This window comes from Mustelus asterias, chromosome 1 (genome assembly GCF_964213995.1).
Source record: "Mustelus asterias chromosome 1, sMusAst1.hap1.1, whole genome shotgun sequence".
NCBI lineage: Eukaryota > Metazoa > Chordata > Chondrichthyes > Carcharhiniformes > Triakidae > Mustelus > Mustelus asterias.
In genome coordinates this window covers 200,143,219-200,166,939 of record NC_135801.1, presented here as the reverse complement: position 1 = coordinate 200,166,939, position 23,721 = coordinate 200,143,219, and the positions used below count along the sequence as shown (strand labels likewise).

Sequence of the window (23,721 nt, the reverse complement as noted above, 5' to 3'; positions counted from 1 at the left end):
GTACGCTGTGCCCCTGAACAGTGTGTACGCTGTACCCCTGAACAGTGCGTACGTTGTACCCCTGAACAGTGTGTACGCTGTGCCCCTGAACAGTGTGTACGCTGTACCCCTGAACAGTGTGTACGTTGTACCCCTGAACAGTGTGTACGCTGTACCCCTGAACAGTGTGTACGTTGTACCCCTGAACAGTGTGTACGCTGTACCCCTGAACAGTGTGTACGTTGTACCCCTGAACAGTGTGTACGTTGTACCCCTGAACAGTGTGTACGCTGTACCCCTGAACAGTGTGTACGTTGTGCCCCTGAACAGTGTGTACGCTGTACCCCTGAACAGTGTGTACGTTGTACCCCTGAACAGTGCGTACGCTGTACCCCTGAACAGTGTGTACGCTGTGCCCCTGAACAGTGTGTACGCTGTGCCCCTGAACAGTGCGTACGCTGTACCCCTGAACAGTGTGTACGCTGTACCCCTGAACAGTGCGTACGCTGTGCCCCTGGACAGTGTGTACGTTGTACCCCTGAACAGTGTGTACGCTGTGCCCCTGAACAGTGCGTACGCTGTACCCCTGAACAGTGTGTACGCTGTGCCCCTGGACAGTGTGTACGTTGTACCCCTGAACAGTGTGTACGCTGTACCCCTGAACAGTGTGTACGCTGTGCCCCTGGACAGTGTGTACGTTGTACCCCTGAACAGTGTGTACGCTGTGCCCCTGAACAGTGCGTACGCTGTACCCCTGAACAGTGTGTACGTTGTACCCCTGAACAGTAAGTACGCTGTACCCCTGAACAGTGCGTACGCTGTACCCCTGAACAGTGTGTACGTTGTGCCCCTGAACAGTGTGTACGTTGTACCCCTGAACAGTGCGTACGCTGTACCCCTGAACATTGCGTACGCTGTACCCCTGAACAGTGTGTACGCTGTACCCCTGAACAGTGCGTACGCTGTACCGCTGAACAGTGTGTACGTTGTACCCCTGAACAGTGTGTACGTTGTACCCCTGAACAGTGCGTACGCTGTACCCCTGAACAGTGTGTACGCTGTACCCCAGAACAGTGCGTACGCTGTACCGCTGAACAGTGTGTACGTTGTACCCCTGAACAGTGTGTACGCTGTACCCCTGAACAGTGTGTACGCTGTGCCCCTGAACAGTGTGTACGCTGTACCCCTGAACAGTGTGTACGCTGTACCCCTGAACAGTAAGTACGCTGTACCCCTGAACAGTAAGTACGCTGTACCCCTGAACAGTGTGTACGCTGTACCCCTGAACAGTAAGTACGCTGTACCCCTGAACAGTAAGTACGCTGTACCCCTGAACAGTGTGTACGCTGTACCCCTGAACAGTAAGTACGCTGTACCCCTGAACAGTAAGTACGCTGTACCCCTGAACAGTGTGTACGCTGTACCCCTGAACAGTGTGTACGCTGTACCCCTGAACAGTAAGTACGTTGTACCCCTGAACAGTGTGTACGTTGTGCCCCTGAACAGTGCGTACGCTGTACCCCTGAACAGTAAGTACGCTGTACCCCTGAACAGTGTGTACGCTGTACCCCTGAACAGTGTGTACGCTGTACCCCTGAACAGTGTGTACGCTGTACCCCTGAACAGTAAGTACGCTGTACCCCTGAACAGTAAGTACGCTGTACCCCTGAACAGTGTGTACGCTGTACCCCTGAACAGTGCGTACGCTGTACCCCTGAACAGTGTGTACGCTGTACCCCTGAACAGTGTGTACGCTGTACCCCTGAACAGTGTGTACGCTGTACCCCTGAACAGTGTGTACGCTGTACCCCTGAACAGTGTGTACGTTGTACCCCTGAACAGTGTGTACGTTGTACCCCTGAACAGTGTGTACGCTGTACCCCTGAACAGTGTGTACGCTGTACCCCTGAACAGTGTGTGCGCTATACCCCTGAACAGTAAGTACGCTGTACCCCTGAACAGTGTGTACGCTGTACCCCTGAACAGTAAGTACGCTGTACCCTTGAACAGTGCGTACGCTGTACCCCTGAACAGTAAGTACGCTGTACCCCTGAACAGTGTGTACGCTGTACCCCTGAACAGTGTGTACGCTGTACCCCTGAACAGTGTGTGCGCTATACCCCTGAACAGTAAGTACGCTGTACCCCTGAACAGTGTGTACGCTGTACCCCTGAACAGTAAGTACGCTGTACCCCTGAACAGTAAGTACGCTGTACCCCTGAACAGTGTGTACGCTGTACCCCTGAACAGTGCGTACGCTGTACCCCTGAACAGTGTGTACGCTGTACCCCTGAACAGTGTGTACGCTGTACCCCTGAACAGTGTGTACGCTGTACCCCTGAACAGTGTGTGCGCTATACCCCTGAACAGTAAGTACGCTGTACCCCTGAACAGTGTGTACGCTGTACCCCTGAACAGTAAGTACGCTGTACCCTTGAACAGTGCGTACGCTGTACCCCTGAACAGTAAGTACGCTGTACCCCTGAACAGTGTGTACGCTGTACCCCTGAACAGTGTGTACGCTGTACCCCTGAACAGTGTGTGCGCTATACCCCTGAACAGTGTGTACGCTGTACCCCTGAACAGTGTGTACGCTGTACCCCTGAACAGTAAGTACGCTGTACCCCTGAACAGTAAGTACGCTGTACCCCTGAACAGTGTGTACGCTGTACCCCTGAACAGTGCGTACGCTGTACCCCTGAACAGTGTGGACGTTGTACCCCTGAACAGTGTGTACGCTGTACCCCTGAACAGTGTGTACGCTATACCCCTGAAGAGTAAGTACGCTGTACCCCTGAACAGTAAGTACGCTGTACCCCTGAACAGTGTGTACGCTGTACCCCTGAACAGTGTGTACGCTATACCCCTGAACAGAAAGTACGCTGTACCCCTGAACAGTGTGTACGCTATACCCCTGAACAGTAAGTACGCTGTTCCCCTGAACAGTAAGTATGCTGTACCCCTGAACAGTGCGTACGCTGTACCCCTGAACAGTGCGTACGCTGTACCCCTGAACAGTGTGTACGCTGTGCCCCTGAACAGTGCGTACGCTGTACCCCTGAACAGTAAGTACGCTGTACCCCTGAACAGTAAGTACGCTGTACCCCTGAACAGTGTGTACGCTGTACCCCTGAACAGTGTGTACGCTGTACCCCTGAACAGTAAGTACGCTGTACCCCTGAACAGTAAGTACGCTGTACCCCTGAACAGTGTGTACGCTGTACCCCTGAACAGTGTGTACGCTGTACCCCTGAACAGTGTGTACGTTGTACCCCTGAACAGTGTGTACGTTGTACCCCTGAACAGTGTGTACGCTGTACCCCTGAACAGTGTGTACGTTGTACCCCTGAACAGTGTGTACGTTGTACCCCTGAACAGTGTGTACGTTGTACCCCTGAACAGTGTGTACGTTGTACCCCTGAACAGTGTGTACGTTGTACCCCTGAACAGTGTGTACGTTGTACCCCTGAACAGTGTGTACGTTGTACCCCTGAACAGTGTGTACGTTGTACCCCTGAACAGTGCGTACGTTGTGCCCCTGAACAGTGTGTACGTTGTACCCCTGAACAGTGTGTACGCTGTACCCCTGAACAGTAAGTACGCTGTACCCCTGAACAGTGTGTACGCTGTACCCTTGAACAGTGCGTACGCTGTACCCCTGAACAGTAAGTACGCTGTACCCTTGAACAGTGCGTACGCTGTACCCCTGAACAGTAAGTACGCTGTACCCCTGAACAGTGTGTACGCTGTACCCCTGAACAGTGTGTACGCTGTACCCCTGAACAGTGTGTGCGCTATACCCCTGAACAGTAAGTACGCTGTACCCCTGAACAGTGTGTACGCTGTACCCCTGAACAGTAAGTACGCTGTACCCTTGAACAGTGTGTACGCTGTACCCCTGAACAGTGTGTACGCTGTACCCCTGAACAGTGTGTGCGCTATACCCCTGAACAGTAAGTACGCTGTACCCCTGAACAGTGTGTACGCTGTATCCCTGAACAGTGCGTACGCTGTACCCCTGAACAGTGCGTACGATGTACCCCTGAACAGTGCGTACGCTATACCCCTGAACAGTAAGTACGCTGTTCCCCTGAACAGTAAGTATGCTGTACCCCTGAACAGTGCGTACGCTGTACCCCTGAACAGTGTGTACGCTGTACCCCTGAACAGTAAGTACGCTGTACCCCTGAACAGTGTGTACGCTATACCCCTGAACAGTAAGTACGCTGTTCCCCTGAACAGTAAGTATGCTGTACCCCTGAACAGTGCGTACGCTGTACCCCTGAACAGTGTGTACGCTGTACCCCTGAACAGTGCGTACGCTGTACCCCTGAACAGTGCGTACGCTGTACCCCTGAACAGTGCGTACGTTGTACCCCTGAACAGTGCGTACGCTGTACCCCTGAACAGTGTGTACGTTGTGCCCCTGAACAGTGTGTACGTTGTACCCCTGAACAGTGTGTACGCTGTACCCCTGAACAGTGTGTACGCTGTACCCCTGAACAGTGTGTACGCTGTACCCCTGAACAGTGTGTACGTTGTACCCCTGAACAGTGTGTACGCTGTACCCCTGAACAGTGTGTATGCTGAACCCCTGAACAGTGTGTACGCTGTACATCTGAACAATGCATACGCAGTACCCCTGAACAGTGTGTACGCTGCACCCCTGAACAGTGCGTACGATCTACCCCTGAACAGTGCGTAGCTGTACCCCTGAACAGTGTGTATGCTGTACCCCTGAACAGTGTGTACGCTGTACATCTGTACAATGCATACGCTGTACCCCAGAACAGTGTGTACGCTGTACACCTGAACAGTGCGTACGCTGAGCCCCTGAACAGTGCGTACGCTGTACCCCTGGACAGTGCGTACGCTGTACCCCTGAACAGTGTGTACGTTGTACCCCTGGACAGTGTGTACGCTGTACCCCTGGACAGTGCGTACGCTATATCCCTGAACAGTGCGTACGTTGTACCCCTGGACAGTGTGTACGCTGTACTCCTGGACAGTGCGTACGCTGTACCCCTGGGCAGTGTGTACGCTGTACCCCTGGACAGTGTGTACGCTGTACCCCTGGACAGTGCGTACGCTGAACCCCTGAACAGTGTGTACGCTGTACCCCTGAACAGTGTGTACGCTGTACCCCTGAACAGTGTGTACGCTGTACCCCTGGGCAGTGTGTACGCTGTACCCCTGAGAAGTGCATACGCTGTACCCCTGAACAGTGCGTTCGCAGTACCCCTGAACAGTGTGTACGCTATACCCCTGAACAGTGCGTACGCTGAACCGTGTGTCCGCTGTACCCCTGAACAGTGTGTACGCTGTACCCCTGAACAGTGTGTACGCTGTACCCCTGAACAGTGTGCACGCTGTACCCCTGGGCAGTGTGTACGCTGTACCTCTGAAAAGTGCATACGCTGTACCCCTGAACAGTGCGTACGCAGTACCCCTGAACAGTGTGTACGCTATACCCCTGAACATTGCGTACGCTGAACCCCTGAACAGTGTGTACGCTGTACTATTGAACAGTGCGTACGCTGTACCCCTGAACAGTGTGTCTGCTGTACTATTGAACAGTGTGTACGCTGTACCCCTGAAAAGTGTGTACGCTGTACCCCTGAACAGTGTGTACGCTGTAACCCTGAACAGTGTGTACGCCATACCCCTGAACAGTGTGTACGCTGTACCCCTGAACAGTGTGTACGCTGTACCCCTGAACAGTGTGTACGCTGTACCCCTGAACAGTGTGTACGCTGTACCCCTGAACAGTGTGTACGCTGTACCCCTGAACAGTGTGTACGCTGTACCCCTGAACAGTGCGTACGCTGTACCCCTGAACAGTGTGTACGCTGTACCCCTGAACAGTGTGTACGCTGTACCCCTGAACAGTGTGTACGCTGTACCCCTGAACAGAGTGTACACTGTACCCCTGGGCAGTGTGTACGCTATACCCCTGAACAGTGCGTACACTGTACCCCTGAACAGTGCATACGCTGTACCCCTGAACAGTGTGTACGCTGTACCCCTGAACAGTGCGTACGCTGTACCCTGAACAGTGCGTACGCTGAACTCCTGAACAGTGCGTACGCTGAACCCCTGAACAGTGCGTACGCTGAACCCCTGAACAGTGCGTACGCTGTACCCCTGAACAGTGCGTACGCTGTACCCCTGAACAGTGCGTACGCTGAACCCCTGAAGTGTGTACACTGTACCCCTGAACAATGCGTACGCTGTACCCCTGAACAGTGTGTACGCTGTACCCCTGAATGTGTGTACGCTATGCCCCTGAACAGTATTTACGCTGTACCCCTGAACAGTGTGTACGCTGTACACCGGAACAGTGTGTACGCTGTTCCCCTGAAAGGTGCATACGCTGTACCCCGGAAAAGTGTGTACGCTGTACCCCGGAACAGTGTGTACGTTGTACCCCTGAACAGTGTGTATGCTGTACCCCTGGACAGTGTGTACGTTGTACCCCTGGACAGTGTGTTCGCTGTACCACTGAACAGTGCGTACGCTGTACCCCTGAACTGTGCGTACGTTGTACCCCTGAACAATTTGTACGCTGTACCCCTGAACAGTGTGTACGCTATACCACTGAACAGTGTGTACGCTATACCCCTGAACAGTAAGTACGCTGTACCCCTAAACAGTGCGTATGCTATACCCCTGAACAGTGCGTACGCTGAACCCCTGAAAAGTGCATACGCTCTATACCTGAACAGTGTATCCGCTGTACCCCGGAACAGTGCGTACGCTGTACCCCTGAACAGTGTGTACGCTGTACGGTGGAACAATGTGTATGCTGTACCCTTGAACAGAGTGTACGCCGTACCCATGTACAGTGTGTACACTGTACCCCGTAACAGTTTGTATGCTGTACCCCTGAACAGTGCATACGCTGTACCCCTGAACCGTAAGTACGCTGTACCCTTGAACATTGTGTACGCTGTACCACTGAACAGTGTGTACGCTGTACGATTGAACAGTGTGTATGCTGTACACTTGAACAGTGTGCACGCGGTCCCCCTGAACAATTCGTACGCTGTACCCCTGAACCGTGTGTACGCTATACACCTGAACAGTGTTTACGCTATATCCCTGAACAGTGCGTACGCTGAACCCTTGAACAGTGCGTACGCTGTATCCCTGAACAGTGCGTACGCTGAACCCCAGAACAGTGCGTATGCTGAACCCCAGAACAGTGCGTACGCTGAACCCCTGAACAGTGCGTACGCTGAATCCCTGCACAGTGCGTATGCTGAAACCCTGAACAGTGCGTACGCTGTACCCCTGAACAGTGTGTACGCTGTACCCCTGAACAGTGTGTACGATGTACTATTGAACAGTGTGTACGCTGTACCCCGGAACAGTGTGTACGCTGTACCCCTGAACAGTGTGTACGTTGTACCCCTGAACAGTGTGTATGCTGTACCCCTGAACAGTGTGTACGCAGTACCCCTGAACATTGTGTACGCTGTACCCCTGAACAGTGTGTACGCTGTACCCCTGAACAGTGTGTACGCAGTACCCCTGAACATTGTGTATGCTGTACCCCTGAAAAGTGCATACGCTGTACCCCTGAACAGTGCGTACGCTGTACCCCTGAACAGTGTGTACGTTGTACCCCTGAACATTGTGTACGCTGTACCCATGAAAAGTGCATATGCTGTACCCCTGAACAGTGCGTACGCTGTACCCCTGAACAGTGTGTACGCTGTACCCCTGAACAGTGTGTACGCTGTACCCCTGAACAGTGTGCACGCTGTACCCCTGAACAGTGTGTACGCTGTACCCCTGAACAGTGCGTACGTTGTACCCCTGAACAGTGTGTACGTTGTACCCCTGAACAGTGTGTACGCTGTACCCCTGAACAGTGTGTACGCTGTACCCCTGAACAGTGTGTACGCTGTACCCCTGAACAGTGTGTACGTTGTACCCCTGAACAGTGTGTACGCTGTACCCCTGAACAGTGTGTATGCTGAACCCCTGAACAGTGTGTACGCTGTACCCCTGAACAGTGTGTACGCTGTACATCTGAACAATGCATACGCTGTACCCCTGAACAGTGTGTACGCTGCACCCCTGAACAGTGCGTACGATCTACCCCTGAACAGTGCGTAGCTGTACCCCTGAACAGTGTGTACGCTGTACCCCTGAACAGTGTGTACGCTGTACATCTGTACAATGCATACGCTGTACCCCTGAACAGTGTGTACGCTGTACACCTGAACAGTGCGTACGCTGAACCCCTGAACAGTGCGTACGCTGTACCCCTGGACAGTGCGTACACTGTACCCCTGAACAGTGTGTACGTTGTACCCCTGGACAGTGTGTACGCTGTACCCCTGGACAGTGCGTACGCTATATCCCTGAACAGTGCGTACGTTGTAGCCCTGGACAGTGTGTACGCTGTACCCCTGGACAGTGCGTACGCTGTACCCCTGGACGTGTGTACGCTGAACCCCTGAACAGTGCGTACGCTGTACCCCTGAAAAGTGCATACGCTCTACACCTGAACAGTCTATCCGCTGTACCCCGGAACAGTGCGTACGCTATACCCCTGAACAGAGCGTACACTGTACCCCTGAACAGTGTGTACGCTGTACGGTGGAACAATGTGTATGCTGTACCCTTGAACAGAGTGTATGCCGCACCCGTGTACAGTGTGTACACTGTACCCCGTAACAGTTTGTATGCTGTACCCCTGAACAGTGCATACGCTGTACCCCTGAACCGTAAGTACGCTGTACCCTTGAACATTGTGTACGCTGTACCCCTGAACAGTGTGTACGCTGTACGATTGAACAGTGTGTATGCTGTACACTTGAACAGTGTGCACGCGGTCCCCCTGAACAATTCATACGCTGTACCCCTGAACCGTGTGTACGCTATACACCTGAACAGTGTTTACGCTATATCCCTGAACAGTGCGTACGCTGAACCCCAGAACAGTGCGTACGCTGAACCCCTGAACAGTGCGTACGCTGAACCCCAGAACAGTGCGTACGCTGAACCCCTGAACAGTGCGTACGCTGAACCCCAGAACAGTGCGTACGCTGAACCCCTGAACAGTGCGTACGCTGAATCCCTGCACAGTGCGTACGCTGAAACCCTGAACAGTGCGTACGCTGTACCCCTGAACAGTGTGTACGCTGTACCCCTGAACAGTGTGTACGATGTACTATTGAACAGTGTGTACGCTGTACCCCGGAACAGTGTGTACGCTGTACCCCTGAACAGTGTGTACGTTGTACCCCTGAACAGTGTGCACACTGTACCCCTGAACAGTGTGTACGTTGTACCCCTGAACAGTGAGTATGCTGTACCCCTGAACAGTGTGTACGCAGTACCCCTGAACATTGTGTACGCTGTACCCCTGAACAGTGTGTAGGCTGTACCCCTGAACAGTGTGTACGCAGTACCCCTGAACATTGTGTATGCTGTACCCCTGAAAAGTGCATACGCTGTACCCCTGAACAGTGCGTACGCTGTACCCCTGAACAGTGTGTACGCTGTACCCATGAAAAGTGCATATGCTGTACCCCTGAACAGTGCGTACGCTGTACCCCTGAACAGTGTGTACGCTGTACCCCTGAACAGTCTGTACGCAGTACCCCTGAACAGTGTGTATGCTGTACCCCTGAACAGTGTGCACGCTGTACCCCTGAACAGTGTGTATGCTGTACCCCTGAAAAGTGCATACGCTGTACCCCTGAACAGTGTGTACGCTGTACCCATGAAAAGTGCATATGCTGTACCCCTGAACAGTGCGTACGCTGTACCCCTGAACAGTGTGTACGCTGTACCCCTGAACAGTGTGTACGCTGTACCCCTGAACAGTGTGTACGTTGTACCCCTGAACAGTGTGTACACTGTACCCCTGAACATTGTGTACGCTGTACCCATGAAAAGTGCATATGCTGTACCCCTGAACAGTGCGTACGCTGTACCCCTGAACAGTGTGTACGCTGTACCCCTGAACAGTGTGTACGCTGTACCCCTGAACAGTGTGCACGCTGTACCCCTGAACAGTGTGTATGCTGTACCCCTGAAATGTGCATACGCTGTACCCCTGAACAGTGTGTACGCTGTACCCCTGAACAGTGCGTACGTTGTACCCCTGAACAGTGTGTACGTTGTACCCCTGAACAGTGTGTACGCTGTACCCCTGAACAGTGTGTACGCTGTACCCCTGAACAGTGTGTACGCTGTACCCCTGAACAGTGTGTACGCTGTACCCCTGAACAGTGTGTACGTTGTACCCCTGAACAGTGTGTACGCTGTACCCCTGAACAGTGTGTATGCTGAACCCCTGAACAGTGTGTACGCTGTACCCCTGAACAGTGTGTACGCTGTACCCCTGAACAGTGTGTACGCTGTACCCCTGAACAGTGTGTACGCTGTACATCTGAACAATGCATACGCTGTACCCCTGAACAGTGTGTACGTTGTACCCCTGAACAGTGTGTACGCTGTACCCCTGAACAGTGTGTATGCTGAACCCCTGAACAGTGTGTACGCTGTACCCCTGAACAGTGTGTACGCTGTACATCTGAACAATGCATACGCTGTACCCCTGAACAGTGTGTACGCTGTACCCCTGAACAGTGTGTACGCTGCACCCCTGAACAGTGCGTACGGTCTACCCCTGAACAGTGCGTAGCTGTACCCCTGAACAGTGTGTACGCTGTACCCCTGAACAGTGTGTACGCTGTACCCCTGAACAGTGTGTACGCTGTACATCTGTACAATGCATACGCTGTACCCCTAAACAGTGTGTACGCTGTACACCTGAACAGTGCGTACGCTGAACCCCTGAACAGTGCGTACGCTGTACCCCTGGACAGTGCGTACGCTGTACCCCTGAACAGTGTGTACGTTGTACCCCTGGACAGTGTGTACGCTGTACCCCTGGACAGTGCGTACGCTATATCCCTGAACAGTGCGTACGTTGTACCCCTGAACAGTGTGTACGTTGTACCCCTGAACAGTGTGTACGCTGTACCCCTGAACAGTGTGTACGCTGTACCCCTGAACAGTGTGTACGCTGTACCCCTGAACAGTGTGTACGCTGTACCCCTGAACAGTGTGTACGTTGTACCCCTGAACAGTGTGTACGCTGTACCCCTGAACAGTGTGTATGCTGAACCCCTGAACAGTGTGTACGCTGTACCCCTGAACAGTGTGTACGCTGTACCCCTGAACAGTGTGTACGCTGTACCCCTGAACAGTGTGTACGCTGTACATCTGAACAATGCATACGCTGTACCCCTGAACAGTGTGTACGTTGTACCCCTGAACAGTGTGTACGCTGTACCCCTGAACAGTGTGTATGCTGAACCCCTGAACAGTGTGTACGCTGTACCCCTGAACAGTGTGTACGCTGTACATCTGAACAATGCATACGCTGTACCCCTGAACAGTGTGTACGCTGTACCCCTGAACAGTGTGTACGCTGCACCCCTGAACAGTGCGTACGGTCTACCCCTGAACAGTGCGTAGCTGTACCCCTGAACAGTGTGTACGCTGTACCCCTGAACAGTGTGTACGCTGTACCCCTGAACAGTGTGTACGCTGTACATCTGTACAATGCATACGCTGTACCCCTAAACAGTGTGTACGCTGTACACCTGAACAGTGCGTACGCTGAACCCCTGAACAGTGCGTACGCTGTACCCCTGGACAGTGCGTACGCTGTACCCCTGAACAGTGTGTACGTTGTACCCCTGGACAGTGTGTACGCTGTACCCCTGGACAGTGCGTACGCTATATCCCTGAACAGTGCATACGCTGTACCCCTGAACAGTGCGTACGCTGTACCCCTGAACAGTGTGTACGCTATACCCCTGAACAGTGCGTACGCTGAACCCCAGAACAGTGTGTCCGCTGTACCCCTGAACAGTGTGTACGCTGTACCCCTGAACAGTCTGTACGCAGTACCCCTGAACAGTGTGTACGCTGTACCCCTGAACAGTGTGCACGCTGTACCCCTGGGCAGTGTGTACGCTGTACCCCTGAAAAGTGCATACGCTGTACCCCTGAACAGTGCGTACGCAGTACCCCTGAACAGTGTGTACGCTATACCCCTGAACAGTGCGTACGCTGAACCCCTGAACAGTGTGTACGCTGTACTATTGAACAGTGCATACGCTGTACCCCTGAACAGTGTGTATGCTGTAACCCTGAACAGTGTGTACGCTGTACCCCTGAACAGTGTGTACGCTGTACCCCTGAACAGTGTGGACGCTGTACCCCTGAACAGTGTGTACGCTGTACCCCTGAACATTGTGTACGCTGTACCCCTGAACAGTGTGTCCGCTGTACCCCTGAACAGTGTGTACGCTGTACCCCTGAACAGTGTGTATGCTGTACCCCTGAACAGTGTGTACGCTGTACCCCTGAACAGTGTGTACGCTGTACCCCTGAACAGTGTGTACGCTGTACCCCTGAACAGTGCGTACGCTGAACCCCTGAACAGTGTGTACGCTGTACCCCTGAACAATGTGTACGCTGTACCCCTGAACAGTGTGTACGCTGTACCCCTGAACAGTGTGTACGCTGTACCCCTGAACAGTGTGTACGCTGTACCCCTGAACAGTGTGTACGCTGTACCCCTGGGCAGTGTGTGCGCTATACCCCTGAACAGTGCGTACGCTGAACCCCTGAACAGTGTGTCCGCTGTACCCCTAGAGATTTTCGAGGAGTTTACCAGGAAAGTGGATGAAGGGAAGGCGGTGGATGTTGTCTACCTGGATTTCAGCAAGGCCTTTGACAAGGTCCCTCATGGGAGGTTGGTTCGGAAGGTTCAGTCGCTGGGTATACATGGGGAGGTAGTAAATTGGATAAGACACTGGCTCAATGGAAGAAGCCAGAGAGTGGTTGTGGAAGATTGCTTCTCTGAGTGGAGGCCTGTGACTAGTGGTGTGCCGCAGGGATCGGTGTTGGGTCCATTGTTGTTTGTCATCTATATCAATGATCTGGATGATAATGTGGTAAATTGGATCAGCAAGTTTGCTGATGATACAAAGATTAGAGGTGTAGTGGACAGTGAGGAAGGTTTTCAAAGCTTGCAGAGGGATTTGGACCAACGAGAAAAATGGGCTGAAAAATGGCAAATGGAATTTAACGCAGACAAGTGTGAGATATTGCACTTTGGAAGAACAAACCAAAGAAGAACGTACAGGGTAAATGGTAGGACTCTGAAGAGTGCAGTTGAACAGAGGGATCTGGGAATACAGGTACAGAATTCCCTAAAAGTGGCGTCACGGGTGGATAGGGTCATAAAGAGTGCCTTTGGTACATTGGCCTTTATAAATCGGAGTATCGAGTATAAAAGTTGGAGTGTTATGGTAAGGTTATATAAGGCATTGGTGAGGCCGAGTTTGGAGTATTGTGTACAGTTTTGGTCACCTAGTTACAGGAAGGATGTAAATAAGATTGAAAGAGTGCAGAGAAGATTCACAAGGATGTTGCCGGGACTTGAGAAGCTGAGTTACAGAGAGAGATTGAATAGGTTGGGACTTTATTCCCTGGAGCGTAGAAGATTGAGGGGAGATTTGATAGAGGTGTATAAGATTTTGATGGGTATAGATAGAGTGAATGCAAGCAGGCTTTTTCCGCTGAGGCTAGGGGAGAAAAAAACCAGAGGGCATGGGTTAAGGGTGAAAGGAGAAAAGTTTAAAGGGAATATTAGGGGGGGCTTCTTCACGCAGAGAGTGGTGGGAGTGTGGAATGAGCTGCCAGATAAAGTGGTAAATGCGGGGTCACTTTTAACATTTAAGAAAAACTTGGACGGGTTCGTGGATGAGAGGGGTGTGGAGGGATATGGTTCAAGTGCAGGTCAGTGGGACTAGGCATAAAATGGTTCGGCACAGACAAGAAGGGCCAAAAGGCCTGTTTCTGAGCTGTAATTTTCTATGGTTTCTATGGTTCTAACAGTGTGTACGCTGTACCCCTGAACAGTGCGTACGCTGTACCCCTGAACAGTGCGTACGCAGTACCCCTGAACAGTGTGTACGCTGTACCGCTGAACAGTGTGTACGCTGTACCCCTGAACAGTGTGTACGCTGTACCCCTGAACAGTGTGTACGTTGTACCCCTGAACAGTGTGTACGCTGTACCCCTGAACAGTGTGTACGCTGTACCCCTGAACAGTGTGTACGCTGTACCCCTGAACAGTGTGTACGCTGTACCCCTGAACAGTGCGTACGCTGTACCCCTGAACAGTGTGTACGCTGTACCCCTGAACAGTGCGTACGCTGTACCCCTGAACAGTGTGTACGCTGTACCCCTGAACAGTGTGTATGCTGTACCCCTGAACAGTGTGTACGCTGTACCCCTGAACAGTGCGTACGCTGTACCCCTGAACAGTGTGTACGCTGTACCCCTGAACAGTGTGTATGCTGTACCCCTGAACAGTGTGTACGTTGTACCCCTGAACAGTGTGTACGCTGTACCCCTGAACAGTGTGTACGCTGTACCCCTGAACAGTGCGTACGCTGTACCCCTGAACAGTGCGTACGCTGTACTATTGAACAGTGCGTACGCTGTACGCCTGAACAGTGTGTACGCTGTACTATTGAACAGTGCGTACGCTGTACTATTGAACAGTGCGTACGCTGTACCCCTGAACAGTGTGTACGCTGTACCCCTGAACAGTGTGTACGCTGTACCCCTGAACAGTGCGTACGCTGTACTATTGAACAGTGCGTACGCTGTACTATTGAACAGTGTGTACGCTGTACCCCTGAACAGTGCGTACGCTGTACCCCTGAACAGTGCGTACGCTGTACTATTGAACAGTGCGTATGCTGTACTATTGAACAGTGTGTACGCTGTACCCCTGAACAGTGCGTACGCTGTACTATTGAACAGTGCGTATGCTGTACTATTGAACAGTGCGTATGCTGTACTATTGAACAGTGTGTACGCTGTACCCCTGAACAGTGCGTACGCTGTACTATTGAACAGTGTGTACGCTGTACCCCTGAACAGTGCGTACGCTGTACTATTGAACAGTGCAGTGTACGCTGTACTATTGAACAGTGCTTACGCTGTACCCCTGAACAGTGCGTACGCTGTACCCCTGAACAGTGCGTACACTGTACTATTGAACAGTGCGTACGCTGTACCCCTGAACAGTGCGTACACTGTACTATTGAACAGTGCGTACACTGTACTATTGAACAGTGTGTACGCTGTACTATTGAACAGTGTGTACGCTGTACCCCTGATCAGGAGTCGTTTTGTCATCTCTGCGCGATACTGACTTGTACCTTAGTTTGTTTATTTATTGCATTCTCATTATTTATGGAACAGAATTTACTGAGTGGAAAACCAACACCCTCTTCCTCACCTGAAGCAGCATCTTCTCCAGTGGAAATCGCTCCTTCAATCCCGGTGTCCCAGTCGGCTCCTGGTGAGTGGCTGTTGGGTCCATTACTGCGGACAGTTAACAATGTGCCATTTCTCAGAGTGAGCACATTATCTGCCAGAGTCTCATCATTCGTTGCTGCTGAATAATTTAAAAGCTGGCACCAGATCAGAAATACCAAACACACAAAGCTGCAAAACATTGTGAATAATCACAGCTCTGAACTCTCCACTCAAATGTTCTCTCTCTGTGAACACAACTTTGTGTGTGTGTGTTCCTGGTCAGCCTGTCTTTCCCTGCTGTGTCTTCCTCTTTGTCCTGTGCACTGTCTCTCTCTGTGTGTCAACTTGTTTTTAAACCTGTCAGTCCGTGACTTGTGTCAGGAGTAACTTTGTAACAGCCCCAGTCTCACCCAGGAAGTAAGAGGAGGAAGTGAAACACAGAATCCAAAACAGGAACATAGAACATAGAACAGTACAGCACAGAACAGGCCCTTCGGCCCACGATGTTGTGCCGAGCTTTATCTGAAACCAAGATCAAGCTATCCCACTCCCTATCATCCTGGTGTGCTCCATGTGCCTATCCAATAACCGCTTAAATATTCCTAAAGTGTCTGACTCCACTATCACTGCAGGCAGTCCATTCCACACCCCAACCACTCTCTGCGTAAAGAACCTACCTCTGATATCCTTCCTATATCTCCCACCACGAACCCTATAGTTATGCCCCCTTGTAATAGCTCCATCCACCCGAGGAAATAGTCTTTGAACGTTCACTCTATCTATCCCCTTCATCATTTTATAAACCTCTATTAAGTCTCCCCTCAGCCTCCTCCGTTCCAGAGAGAACAGCCCTAGCTCCCTCAAACTTTCCTCATAAGACCTACTCTCCAAACCAGGCAGCATCCTGGTAAATCTCCTCTGCACTCTTTCCAGCGCTTCCACATCCTTCTTATAGTGAGGTGACCAGAACTGCACACAATATTCCAAATGTGGTCTCACCAAGGTCCTGTACAGTTGCAGCATAACCCCACAGCTCTTAAACTCCAACCCCCTGTTAATAAAAGCTAACACACTATAGGCCTTCTTCACAGCTCTATCCACTTGAGTGGCAACCTTCAGAGATCTGTGGATATGGACCCCAAGATCTCTCTGTTCCTCCACAGTCTTCAGAACCCTACCTTTGACCCTGTAATCCACATTTAAATTAGTCCTACCAAAATGAATCACCTCACATTTATCAGGGTTAAACTCCATCTGCCATTTTTCAGCCCAGCTTTGCATCCTATCTATGTCGCTTTGCAGCCTACAACAGCCCTCCACCTCATCCACTACTCCACCAATCTTGGTGTCATCAGCAAATTTACTGATCCACCCTTCAGCCCCCTCCTCTAAGTCATTAATAAAAATCACAAAGAGCAGAGGACCAAGCACTGATCCCTGTGGCACTCCACTAGCAACCTGCCTCCAGTCCGAAAATTTTCCATCCACCACCACCCTCTGTCTTCGATCAGACAGCCAGTTACTATCCAATCGGCCAACTTTCCCTCTATCCCACACCTCCTCACTTTCATCATAAGCCGACCATGGAGGACCTTATCAAACGCCTTACTAAAATCCATGTATATGACATCAACTGCCCTACCTTCATCAACACACTTAGTTACCTCCTCAAAAAATTCAATCAAATTTGTGAGGCACGACTTGCCCTTCACGAATCTGTGCTGACTATCCCGGATTAATCCACATCTTTCTAAATGGTCGTAAATCCCATCCCTAAGGACCTTTTCCATCAATTTACCAACCACCAAAGTAAGACTAACCGGTCTATAATTACCAGGGTCATTTCTATTCCCTTTCTTAAACAGAGGAACAACATTCGCCATTCTCCAGTCCTCTGGCACCATCCCCGTGGACAGTGAGGACCCAAAGATCAAAGCCAAAGGCTCTGCAATCTCATCCCTTGCCTCCCAAAGAATCCTAGGATACATTTCATCAGGCCCAGGGGACTTATCAGGTCAGGTCTTTAGCTGAGTCACACATTCAGGCAGCACAGTGACACAGTGGTTAGCACTGCTCCCTCACAGTGCCAGGGACCCGGGGCAGCACAGTGACACAGTGGTTAGCACTGCTGCCTCACAGTGCCAGGGACCCGGGGCAGCACGGTGACACAGTGGTTAGCACTGCTCCCTCACAGTGCCAGGGACCCGGGGCAGCACGGTGACACAGTGGTTAGCACTGCTCCCTCACAGAGCCAGGGACCCGGGGCAGCACAGTGACACAGTGGTTAGCACTGCTCCCTCACAGTGCCAGGGACCCGGGGCAGCACGGTGACACAGTGGTTAGCCCTGCTCCCTCACAGTGCCAGGGACCCGGGGCAGCACGGTGACACAGTGGTTAGCACTGCTCCCTCACAGTGCCAGGGACCCGGGTCAGCACGGTGGCACAGTGGTTAGCACTGCTGCCTCACAGAGCCAGGGACCCGGGGCAGCACGGTGACACAGTGGTTAGCACTGCTGCCTCACAGTGCCAGGGACCCGGGGCAGCACGGTGACACAGTGGTTAGCACTGCTGCCTCACAGTGCCAGGGACCCGGGGCAGCACGGTGACACAGTGGTTAGCACTGCTCCCTCACAGTGCCAGGGACCCGGGGCAGCACGGTGACACAGTGGTTAGCACTGCTCCCTCACAGTGCCAGGGACCCGGGTCAGCACGGTGGCACAGTGGTTAGCACTGCTGTCTCACAGTGCCAGGGACCCGGGGCAGCACGGTGACACAGTGGTTAGCACTGCTCCCTCACAGTGCCAGGGACCCGGGGCAGCACGGTGACACAGTGGTTAGCACTGCTCCCTCACAGTGCCAGGGACCCGGGGCAGCACGGTGACACAGTGGTTAGCACTGCTCCCTCACAGTGCCAGGGACCCGGGGCAGCACGGTGACACAGTGGTTAGCACTGCTGTCTCACAGCACCAGAGACCAAGGTTCGATTCCCGGCCTCGGGTCACTGTCTGTGTGGAGTTTGCATGTTCTCCCCGTGTCTGCATGGGTTTCCTCCGGGTGCTCCGGTTTCCTCCCACAGTCCAAAGTCAAAAGATGTGCGGGTTAGATGGATTGGCCGTGGTAAATTGCCTCTTTGTGCCAGGGGATTAACAGGGTAAATATGTGGGGCTGAGAGGATAGGGCCTGGGTGGGATTGAAGTCGGTGTAGACTCGATGGGCTGAATGGCCTCCTTCTGCACTGAAGGATTCTTTGATTCAATATACAATGAATCAGGAAAGACACAAAGACTGAAATGTTTCTAAATCTCGACTCAGACTCCAACTGACAGAAGAACCGGAGGTGAGGAGGAGATTTATTACACAAGGAAACAGAATGAAAATGTGATAAAGAATTGAAAAGGAAGGATCTGCATGGCTGTGTAGAAAGTGTCGGGAGGTCAGGCAAATTGGATTGGTCTTTCAATAAACCGGCATTGACTTGGTCCTGAATGCTCTCCTTCTCTGCTGTTGATTTCTGTGCCTTTGACAAAGTCCCACACAGGAGGCTTCTGAGGCTGTACCAGGCTCTGGTCAGACCCCATTTGGAGTATTGTGAGCAGTTTTGGGCCCCGTATCTAAGGAAGGATGTGCTGGCCTTGGAAAGGATCCAGAGGAGGTTCACCAGAATGATCCCTGGAATGAAGAGCTTGTTGTATGAGGAACAGTTGAGGACTCTGGGTCTGTACACACTGGAGTTTCGAAGGATGAGGGGGGAATCTTATTGAAACTTACTGCGAGGGCTGGATAGAGTGGGCATGGGGAAGATGTTTCCATTGGTAGGAGAGACTCGGACCCAAGGGCACAACCTCAAGCTAAAGGGACAATCCTTTAAAACAGAGATGAGGAGGAATTTCTTCAGCCAGAGAGTGGTGAATCTGTGGAACTCTTTGCCGCAGAAGGCTGTGGAGGCCGGGTCATTGAGTGTCTTTAAGACAGAGATAGATAGGTTCTTGATTGATGAGGGGATCAGGGGTTATGGGGAAAAGGCAGGAGAATGGGGATGAGAAAAATATCAGCCATGATTGAATGGCGGAGCAGACTCGATGGGCCGAGTGGCCTCATTCTGCTCCTATGTCTGATTTGATTTGGTTTATTATTGTCATGTGTACGACGGAGGGTGAGGGGCGACCTGATAGAAGTCTACAAGATTATGAGTGGCATGGACAGAGTGGATAGTCAGAAGCTTTTTCCCCAGGGTGGAAGAGTCAATTACTCGGGGGCACAGGTTTAAGGTGCGAGGGGCAAGGTTTAAAGGAGATGTACGAGGCAGATTTTTTTACACAGAGTGGTTGGTGCCTGGAACTCTCTGCCAGGGGAGGTAGTGGAAGCAGATACGGTAGTGACATTTAAGGGGCGTCTGGACAAAGACATGAATAGGATGGGAATAGAGGGATATGGTCCGCGGAAGGGTAGGGGGTTTTAGTTCAGTCGGGCAGCATGGTCGGTGCAGGCTTGGAGGGGCCGAAGGGCCTGTTCCTGTGCTGTAATTTTCTTTGTTCTTTGTTCTTTATGTGTTGGCATGCAGTGAAAAGTATTGTTTATTGCACACTATTCAGACAAAGCATACCATTCATAGAGTACATAGGAGAGAAGGAAAGGAGTGTGCAGAACATCCTGTGAAGGCGAGAGAAGTCTCTAACTCTGTAACTTTTCCTCCTCTCAATCATCATCACTGGTGAAACATTCAGCTGACATTCCTCTCACTCTGGAACGTTCTCCAGAGATTTCTGCCTGGAAACTGTACACTATAAACTGTGAACCCATTCTCCTCACCTTCCTTCCTGACTGCTCTTGTGTTCAATTCTCATGACTTTGCTCCCACTTTCTGCTGACTGATCTCTGATCCCTTGTGAAGCACTGTGGAACATACTGTTATATCAGCGAGCAGTGCAGATACACTTTGTCATTTCAGTTGGAGACATGATTCATGTCTGAATGGAGAAACCATTTGCGCTCTGACATTGGAAATAGAGCACACATCAGCGATCAGTCCCAGTCCAGAACCAATACTGTAACATTCAGGAACAAACTCACTGTTCTGAACAGCTTCCACCCTCAGTGATTTATATTGTTGCAATTTCCAGAATTTGCAACTTGCGATCTCTCTCCTCTGTAATCAGCTGACGCAATGTTTAACTTGTTTATATTCCAGCTTTCCCGGATATTATTCAATCCACTTGCAAAATTAGATCACACTTGAACAGGAGCATAGATTTCTACAGTAATCCATCACCAGCTGCTTCAGAAAAGGACATTCAGAAATCTTAGTGCAAGTGACCAGAAACCTGATGAAATCATAGAATCCTACAGTGCAGAAGGAGGCCATTCGGCCCATCGAGTCTGCACTGGCCACTGCCCCACCCAGCCTCTATCCCCTTAACCCATGCATTGTGTACAATACTAGTCCTCCTGACACTAAGCAACAATTTAGCATGGCCAATCCACCTAACCGGCACGTCTTTGGACTGTGAGAGGAAACCGAAGCACCCGGAGGAAACCCATGCAGACATGGGGAGAACGTGCAAACTCCACACAGTCACCCGAGGCCGGAATTGAACCCAGGTCCCTGGCACTGTGAGGCAGCAGTGGGCAGGTGATGGTCTAGGGGTATTATCATAGAAATCATAGAAACCCTACAGTGCAGAAGGAGGCCATTCGGCCCATCGAGTCTGCACCGACCACAATCCCACCCAGGCCCTACCCCCATATCCCTACATATTTATCCACTAATCCCTCCAACCTACACATCCCAGGACACTAAGGGCAATTTTTTTTTAGCATGGTCAATCAACCTAACCCGCACATCTTTGGACTGTGGGAGGAAACCGGAGCACCCGGAGGAAACCCACGCAGACACGAGGGAGAATGTGCAAACTCCACACAGACAGTGACCCAAGCCGGGATTCGAACCCAGGACCCTGGAGCTGTGAAGCAACAATGCTAACCACTGCGCTACCGTGCCGCCTATGGCTAGACTATCAATCCAGAAACTCAGCTGATGTTCTGGGGACCCGGGTTCGAATCCCGCCACAGCAGATGGTGGAATTTGAATTCAATAAAAAATATCTGGAATTAAGAATCTACCAATGACCATGAAACCGTTGCCGATTGTCGGAAAAACCCACCTGGTTCACTGATGTCCTTTAGAGAAGGAAATCTGCCTCCCTTACCCATTCTGGCCTACATGTGACTCCAGAGCCACAGCAATGTGGTTGACTCTCAACTGCCCTCGGGCAACTAGGGATGGGCAATAAATGCTGCCCAGCCGGCGACGCCCATGTCCCAGGAATGAATTAAAGAAAACAAACTGAAATTCTAAAATTAAGAAATTCTAATGAAATGAAATTGTGATGCAGGGCCAGGTGATGTGTAACAGTGGCAACACGTGGGAGCTGGTGGACCCCGCTGTAGTTCATCGCGGCCACATTGGTAGCAAATGTTGGTTGTATGATGAATCTTGGCACAGACATAGTGAGCTGGAGGCTGAGTCAGGGAGAGTGAGAGTTACCCGCACGCTGTGTTCCAGGAGGCAGTCACACCCCTTAGACTAACGATCTGCCAATGGTTGGACAGGATGGTGTGACTGCGAGTCAGGCAGGTCGAGGGATCCACGAGGTTACTGCTGGACCCTCAGCCCCTGTCCTTGCCCAACAGGTTTGAGACTCTTGCTCCCTGTGTGAATGAAAGCCCAGACTGTGGACAGGATAAGCAAACTGATCCAGGGAGTCGTTCGAGTGGGGGGAGAAATGGCCAGTGGAGTCGGAATTGGGGAAAGTGTGCTCAGGGGAACGGACACCATTCTCTGAGTGTCTCAAAGGTTGTACTTGGTGCCAGGGTTCAGGACATCTCTCCTGGGCTGGAGAGGGAGTTACAGTAAGGGGAGAAGGGCTCTGTGCTTGTGGTCCATGCAGGTATCAATAACAGCGGTAGGATGAAGAAGAAGGTTCTGTGTTGGCAGCTTGTGCAGTTAGACAGAATCTTCAAGGTTAGAATTTCTGGATTCTTACCTCAACTGTGTGCAGATTGGCAAAGGGTAAATGAGAGCGATGAATATGTGGCTCAATGACTGGTGTGGGAGAAGTGGGTTTTAAATTAAGTGGGTTTTAACTCTCAGAGGCTTTTTCCCAGGGTGGAAATGTCTGCTACGCGAGGACACAGGTTTAAGGTGCTGGGGGGTAGGTACAGGGGAAATGTCAGGGGGAAGTTTTTCACACAGAGGGTGGTGGGCGAGTGGAATCGGCTGCCGTCAGTGGTGGTGGAGGCAAACTCAGTCTTTTAAGAGACTCCTGGATGAGTACATGGGATTTAATAGGATGGAGGGTCACAGGTCGGCCTAAAAGCTCAGAAAACTCGTGATTCCAAATAAACCCGTTGAACTTTAACCTGGTGTTGTGAGACCTCTTACTGTGCTTACCCCAGTCCAACACCGGCATCTCCACATCAGGTTAGAGATGATTCTGAGTGACAACAGAAAGCAAAAACAGGTGACATGAAAGTCATGTTGCATCAAGGACTCGTACAAGAGGGAAATTGGATAATAAATGAACTTCTCAGCAGGTCTGGCAGCATCTGTCAGGAGAGAAAAGAGCTGACGTTTCCAGTCCAGATGACCTTTTGTCGAAGCGAAAAGGCAGAGAAAGTGGGAGATATTCACACTGCAGGGTGAGGGAGTGAAAGATGAGTCATAGCCACAGAAACCATGGCTGTCCACAGAGCGAATAAAGAATGTGAATGGCCAAACGGCAGTGAAGCTGTAACCAGAGGGTGAGCTCTGACAGATGAAGATGTGGAGGGAAGCAGTCTTCGTCTCAGACTTACCCCACCTCGATTTCAGCTCAAATTCCACCCCGCATGTAACCTCCAGGATTACAGGAACCTCCAGGATTACAGGAACCTCCAGGATTACAGGAACCTCCAGGATTACAGGAACTTCCAGGATTACAGGAACTTCCAGGATTACAGGAACTTCCAGGATTACAGCTACCTCCAGGATTACAGCTACCTCCAGGATTACAGCTACCTCCAGGATTACAGGAACCTCCAGGATTACAGGAACTTCCAGGATTACAGGAACTTCCAGGATTACAGCTACCTCCAGGATTACAGCTACCTCCAGGATTACAGCTACCTCCAGGATTACAGCTACCTCCAGGATTACAGGAACTTCCAGGATTACAGGAACCTCCAGGATTGCAGGAACTTCCAGGATTACAGGAACCTCCAGGATTACAGGTACCTCCAGGATTACAGCTGCCTCCAGGATAAAGGAAAAAAGTAGCTATGAGTGATAGGCCAGTTTGTTGCTTTCAGTGTGGGATGTGGGAATTC

At 51.4% G+C, this 23,721-nt stretch overlaps 1 protein-coding gene across 1 annotated transcript in view; it reads right to left on the bottom strand.

Annotated features, from left to right (window-relative positions):
- Positions 1 to 15,685, bottom strand: part of LOC144481080 (disintegrin and metalloproteinase domain-containing protein 12-like) — a 359,843-nt gene extending 344,158 nt beyond the window's left edge. The window contains exon 1 of the mRNA XM_078200726.1: positions 15,338 to 15,685. Coding sequence (XP_078056852.1) covers positions 15,338 to 15,557 — 220 coding nt within the window. The 5' untranslated portion in view covers positions 15,558 to 15,685. The remainder of the gene's footprint in view (positions 1 to 15,337) is intronic.
- Positions 15,686 to 23,721: the final 8,036 nt, after the last annotated feature.